Source organism: Crocodylus porosus, unplaced genomic scaffold (genome assembly GCF_001723895.1).
Source record: "Crocodylus porosus isolate Cpor-Errol unplaced genomic scaffold, CroPor_comp1, whole genome shotgun sequence".
Lineage (NCBI taxonomy): Eukaryota > Metazoa > Chordata > Crocodylia > Crocodylidae > Crocodylus > Crocodylus porosus.
In genome coordinates this window covers 9,005,898-9,012,448 of record NW_017728925.1, presented here as the reverse complement: position 1 = coordinate 9,012,448, position 6,551 = coordinate 9,005,898, and the positions used below count along the sequence as shown (strand labels likewise).

Here is a 6,551-nt window from a genome sequence, read left to right as displayed (position 1 = left end):
CTAACAATAGTTACTTAGAAATGAATAGCTTAAATGCCTAGCTGCCTTTTGTTTCCCAAGGTGGTATGAGACCAGAGTTCTCAGTTTTTCTTTTCTACTGGAATTGCCCTTAACATGATGGCTTTTGTTTGAGACCTGATGGTTCTAGGAAGTTTTTTCAAGTTACGTGTTTCCAGGCTAGTTAAAACAGGCCTGAAGCTGCAGTGTGATCCAAGGAGTTGGTGAGATCTGTCTTGGCTTAAGAAAGGAATCTGCCTCTCTTTTGTTGATGTTATTGCTGTAATCCTTGTGTGGGTGAATTCACTGTTTGCAGGGAAGGTGCCAGCCTGCCAGCTGGGGAAAGCCAAGCCCTCTGTTTAACCAACAGATATAGCATAAGTGATAAAAAAACAGGCATCTCTACTTTGTTTCACTAACGTGCACAACCCCTGACTTAGAGAGCATTCTGTAGATGTGCCTGCACTGTACAAAAAGCACTGTCCTAAGCCAGGTCATCTACCTTGCTTTAAAAATGGTAGTAAAGAGAAAGGAACCTGGATTTTAACTTGCATTTGTCACTTGAGTTTAGGCCTGAATAGGAGACTCACCCATGTTAAAACTCAAGTAATTTGGTTTTTGCTGGTATTTGAACCCAAGTTAACTAACTTGTGCTAGTTAACCCATGTTGTTAAGAACAGACCTTTCTTACTTTCTTAGGACGGAAGTTCCACTCAGAACAGGTTAGACAAACATTGTCCAGGATAATTTAGCCAAGGATGTTCCTGTCTTGATCAGGGGGTTGGACTAGGTGACCTCTTGCGGTCCATTCTAAGCCTGTTTTCTATGATTCTGCAATTCCTTCATCTCCCTGACGACTTACCAGCTGGGTTACTTATTAGTGATGCATCTGTTGGTTTGTTTAAGGTAGACATATCTCCACTAGGAGGTAGACTAATACCCAACTCCTTTATTTAGGGAACATATGACTAGAAGGATAGTCCTGGATCATTGAGGCTACTTGCTATCTCAGGTGACCATGCTTTGTAATCCGTTTTATAAATTAAGGTGGAGGCTGATTAAAACCTGTGTAGGTTTCTTGCCCCATTTACTCTACTTAAAAAGCTGCTTCAGCACCTCACTTCTCTCCTAGTTAAAAGTAAGTTGTCTTTTCTTTTCAAATGTAAATTTAGTAATGTCTGATTTATTATAGTTTAAATAATTACACAAAGTCCCAGCTTTCTTGAATGTGGTAGAAACAAATGATCACAGACCACTCCTTTGCTCAGAAATCTGCTTGTGTAGACTGCCCCTCCAATGAAGGCTACTCAACAGCTAGCAGATGGCATGCTGTTTCAAGTGTATTAACATGGACTAGATTTGCTCCAGAAACCTAAGGCTAAATATGGACATAGTATAACTGCATTACCTTTGCTGATATCACATCACCTCTGCAGCTTATTCTTAAACCACAAGCAATCTAGTCACTCAGTCACCTACCCTTTACGTTTTATTTGGTGATTTTTTTTCTTAAGGTCTTGGGTCGAATTTTGGGGATGGAGAGATCTGGAAATGAGCTAGCCTGATAAAATTATTATGTTTTGGCTCAAAATTTCATGAGTATCATTTAGTAAGATTTTTATCATTGGTGGACTCTAGTTCTGATGTAGTCTGGGATTTGAATTTTGTGTTTCAAGGGGGGTTGTTTTCCAACCTTTCTCTTGGGCGAGATTTGGAAGATTAGTTAATGCATTAATAGGTTAGCATAGACAATGCATTGTACATTGGTTTGTTATCCACCCAGTGTGTGTTATCACCTTCCAGATCTTAGGCTAGAGAAAGCCTTGTCTTATTAGAGCTTGGAGTCATTTTCCTGATGCAAACTGGTGATGCGTTGACTGCTTATTCACTGGAATATTTTGAACAGCTGTAGGCTGAACTTGAGATCTTTTCTCCTTAACCCATCTCCTAATTCTCATGTGTTCTCCCTGTTTATTCATGCACAAACTTTATAGCCCAAATACAAATGATTGAGAGGAACATTCTCACTCCAGGTTTTGCAGCTCATTTTAAGTGGTTGTATAAATTAACACATTCTTTCATTAGCTACAATTCCCCAAAGCACTAGGAAAAGTTTGTGATTTTAATTACTTTTTGCAGGGAACTAAGCACACAGAATTTAACAGGCGATTATAGTCCACATTTACTTATGGAATTTGTTTATCCCATCTTGTTTAGGACATGGTAGATAAATACTAAAATTGAAGCATGCTAATAAATTCTCAGCCTTCTTCCTTAAGAGATGCCTTGATCTTTTTATGAGAACAATTTTGTTGACAAGGTGATTACATTTCTTGAGGGGTATCAGGCAATGCAATATATTTGTAAGCACAGTTTGAACCTTTCGTAGGCTGAGAATCTGGGGGTTGCCTAATACTGTTTTGGGGTTATTTGCAAATGTTACATTTTATCTTGTCTTATACTGTTTAGGTATACAATGGAAGAAGCGTTTGGTTTGCCTTGTCACACACTGGGTGGTTAAAAATATTGAAATTTTAAACAGAAACAACTGGATATTTATATGACTGCAGACACTCATGGAAATATTAGTAGGAAAATGTAATCTGCTATAGTAAATGCCAGCAAACTATTTCTAAATTAATTAAAAGGAAAGGAACTATTTTAGCTGTTGATGCTTCATTCCTAGGGTATTTCATTTGTTTTATTTAATATTTCTATATCTTCTTTTTTTCCTAACCATATTAAGATCTTTTTGATGTTTGTACTAAGTCACCTCTTGAATAAAATGCAAAGGACATGCAGGACTTGTTACATTGGAAAACTTCCCAGCATAGTCATACAGGAATAATTATTCCACTATAGTTATATAAATCTTTGTAGGAACATTCTGTTCTACCATAACAGTGATTTTCTTTTATTCCAGAATAACTACTTTGCTCTAGACCAATAAAAATCACCTTCATGGTAGAAGAGAATATCCACACAAGGACTTCTATAGGTCTAATTATAGTGGAGAATTGTTCCAGTATAACTATACTGGGTAATTTCCCTGTGTAATCCCTAATGTGTGACAAACATTTAAGACCATCTATAGAGGTAAGTAGGTTATTTACCCTGATACACAGATGGTGAAATAGAAGCACAGAGTGTGTGACTTACCTAAGTTCATATCAATAAATAACATATCTGGAAGCCCAGAGAACCCAGTACCCACAACTCTCAGACCCCTTGTCTGAATCACTACGTGGTATTTCCATCCCAGTTTATAAGGAGCGGTTGGGATATGTCCTTAAATGGTCTGGTCAGATTCCTGATTGCTTGTGACCATGGAGGAACTCCCACATGACCTGGGAGCTACTGCTGTTGAGCTATGCAGTTTTAAGTTTTAGCTTTTCTAAAGTGTGTGTTTATTACTAGTACTGCCAGGGCATTTGCTATGCAGGGGTGTACGGGAGGGGAGGGGAAATACTGAGGGAGCAGGTTGTAGCACATCTTTCTCTCCTTTGCTAATAGCAGAGGAATATGGTACCTTTTTTCCACCTGTTTGGGAAGAGCAGCATTCCTCCACAGCTAGCTAAATTTTAGGTGCCAAAATACCTACATAGGCCCTATTACCATAGAATCCAAGTACCTCACAAGCTGTAACGTAATTCTCATAATGCTCTGGCATGGCAAAGAGAAATACATATCTTACACCTGGGGAGCTGAGGCATCGAGAGACTAAATGAGGTGAAGAACAGACATTGTGTTTGCCTCTGGGCAAGTTGTGGCTACATATGTCCCAGAACACAAATATTCTGGGATTGGCAAGTAGACGTACCACCCTTACAATCGGGATTTAGTGAGTAGCTGAATGCACTGTGCTTTTCTGCCATTGATGCAGTTACGTGTCCTGGGACGGCAAAGTACAGCTGAACAGACAATGTCCTGGGATAAACTCTTAGTACTTCTTATCCCATGAACCCTTTTTAACTTTTATCTCGGGATAACAGATATGGAGGTCTGAAAGTTTGCACTTTGTCTTGGGATAACATGGTTTATACCAGGGCAAATGTGACTTCTTCTTTTTGTAGCCGGATCAGCCTAAAGTGAGACAGGAGATTGAAAGTAGAGCAGGGAATGGAACCCAAATCTTCTGGGGCACTTCTACACATGGGGATGGGGGCGGGGGGGGGGGGCACTTTAATTAGAGTGACTCCAAGAGCTGCTCTAATTAAAATGCCTGGAGCATCTTGCGTATCAGCATTTCCATGCTTCAAAATGGTGGTTGAGGCACTTTAGATATAAAGCTCATCAAATGAGCTTTAGTTAAAGCACCCCTGCTGCCATTTTGAAGCACGGGGATGCTGATGCATGAGATGTGGAGGCCGGCTGGAACGTGGTAATTGCCATGTCTCTGATGTGCTGTAATTGCAGCAGGTTGGAGTAACCTTCCGACTCATGTCCAGGCACCCGATTCTCAGACTGGGGTTCTAACCACCGGAACATGTTGTGATCCCTTCAGGATCAGCTTTGCTAGCTGTTTCAGTTTATTCTAACCACTGATGTGGCATGGACAGCAGATTGCATAGTGCAGTAGGAATATTAAGATAAAAGGAGTTGATGGTTTATGGGAGTGTTGTTACAGTGTTTGATGTTTTAGTTTCACAAGCCAACGTTAATACCTGCAAGTCTGTCCTCTTTGATCCTGTTTACTTGGGAATGAGCCTGACAGATTTCTAACATGTTTAGCATCAAACAAGAGAGGGAAAACATGTGAGTGCTTAAGGAGTCTTTAGAAAATCTCAAAACAAATGAAACAACTCTCTCGCCCTACAACAGTCTTGGGTATATTCCATCACAGGGGTCAATAAAGATGTAAAAATGTCTGTAAACCTAGTAATAGCAATCATTCACTTCTACATAAGGCTTTATAGATTCTAATTAAAGCACATAGCATCCTAGTGACAGATAAAGGATATAGAAAGATCAGTTCAGCCACCACTGAGGTGCAGCTACTTCCTTGCCTGGAATGGGACTGGTGCTTAACAGCATAGAGCAGCAATGTGCAGTGAGAAATGAAAATGAATTATTGTATCTATTTGAAGCTGCAAAGGGAATTCAGAGGGGCAAGGTGTTATTGTCAGGACTAGAATTTAGCCCAGATACCAAAATTGCGTGTCTTTTCTTAATGAAAATGCCACAGAATTTCTAATGACTTCAAACCATTGACACCTTGGTTTTACATCACCTGCAAAATAATATGAAATAGATTTGATCTGAACTTTTTTTCCTTCTTTTAAATTTAAACATTAAAAGAAATCTTTTAACAGCATTACCTAGGCTGTATTGGTACTAAGAAACCTTACTCCTCTCTCCCCTGTTGACCTACATAATCTTTTTATGGAGCTACACAAAGGATTTCTGTAAAGCACTCAACAATATTGATACAAACAATATTGCTGTCTTTACTATCCACCGACCTGATTCTCTGGTGCTCTATGCTTTGTGTAGTCATTAACACTGGTGCAAAGTGAGTGTAAACTACTATGCGCCAGATTTTTATTTCTGCTAAAGTCCCTTTGCACCACTCTGGCATTAGAAAGCAGCTTTCAAGTGAGAGCATATTATATGTATACGTGCTCTATGGCAGCTTCACAGAGTGGTGCCAGAGTGGTGTAAAGGGGTTCTAATGTAATTCTAAACTGAATTTTATACTGATTTAAGTGTTTCAGTTAAGGTATGTAATTTAAAATTACTGAAGTTAAATGTGTATAAGTTCTAGTGAAGTTAGTTATAGAAATGTAAACATCTTTATCCTGGTAAACTGCATTCACACGGGGGTTGTACTACTTTTACCGTATAATATAGGTAAGGGCTACACAAAAATGTGTGCATAAGCAAGTCCTTTGACTCCACCATTCCAATTTGGTAGTTTTTTTGCCCCCTATATGCTGCTTTAAATGACTGTCTGACATGTAGAGTAGCAGAGAATTGTGCCCACTGGATTTAAAAGTTTAATGTACTTTTTAAAATGGATTAGCTCTGTTTCAAAAGTTCAGTTACTTGCATCTTCACTGATCTTATGACAGAATTATATTACTTCTGATCTAGTTAATTTATATCCAGAAGGATGGTTTAGCAAATCAGCAACGTGTATTAAGGAGCTTATTACACCTCTTATAAGACGGCAGACAAAATTGCATGTTCATAGATAAAGGGAAATGAACTGGTTCATAGATAAAGGGAAATGAACTGTGTTGCATCACAATGGGATGCGATGGGAAACTTGGTCGTCACACCAGACAGCAAAGCTAACATGTTTAACGATTTCTTTGCCTCCGTCTTCCTAAGTAGGGACCAGAACAGCCACCTTCCTGCCGGGCCCCCCTTGGGCCCCGGGGGAGGCACACCTGGGCCACAGGTTAGCGAGGATTTAGTTAGGGAGCTTCTCGAGGGGCTGGACGTATTCAAGGTAGCCGGTCTGGATGATCTCCACCCTAGAGTTCTAAAGGAACTGGCCGAGGTCATTGCAAGTCCCCTGGCACAACTTTACGAGCACTCGTGGTGCTCTG

At 39.7% G+C, this 6,551-nt stretch overlaps 1 protein-coding gene across 1 annotated transcript in view; it reads left to right on the top strand.

The window, feature by feature from the left end:
- Positions 1–1,059: 1,059 nt before the first annotated feature.
- The window catches only part of MEGF9 (multiple EGF like domains 9), a gene marked incomplete at its 5' end in the record, with an annotated part of 57,815 nt that continues 52,323 nt past the window's right edge, over positions 1,060–6,551 (top strand). Inside the window, one exon of the mRNA XM_019541102.1 lies at positions 1,060–1,135. Coding sequence (XP_019396647.1) covers positions 1,060–1,135 — 76 coding nt within the window. The remainder of the gene's footprint in view (positions 1,136–6,551) is intronic.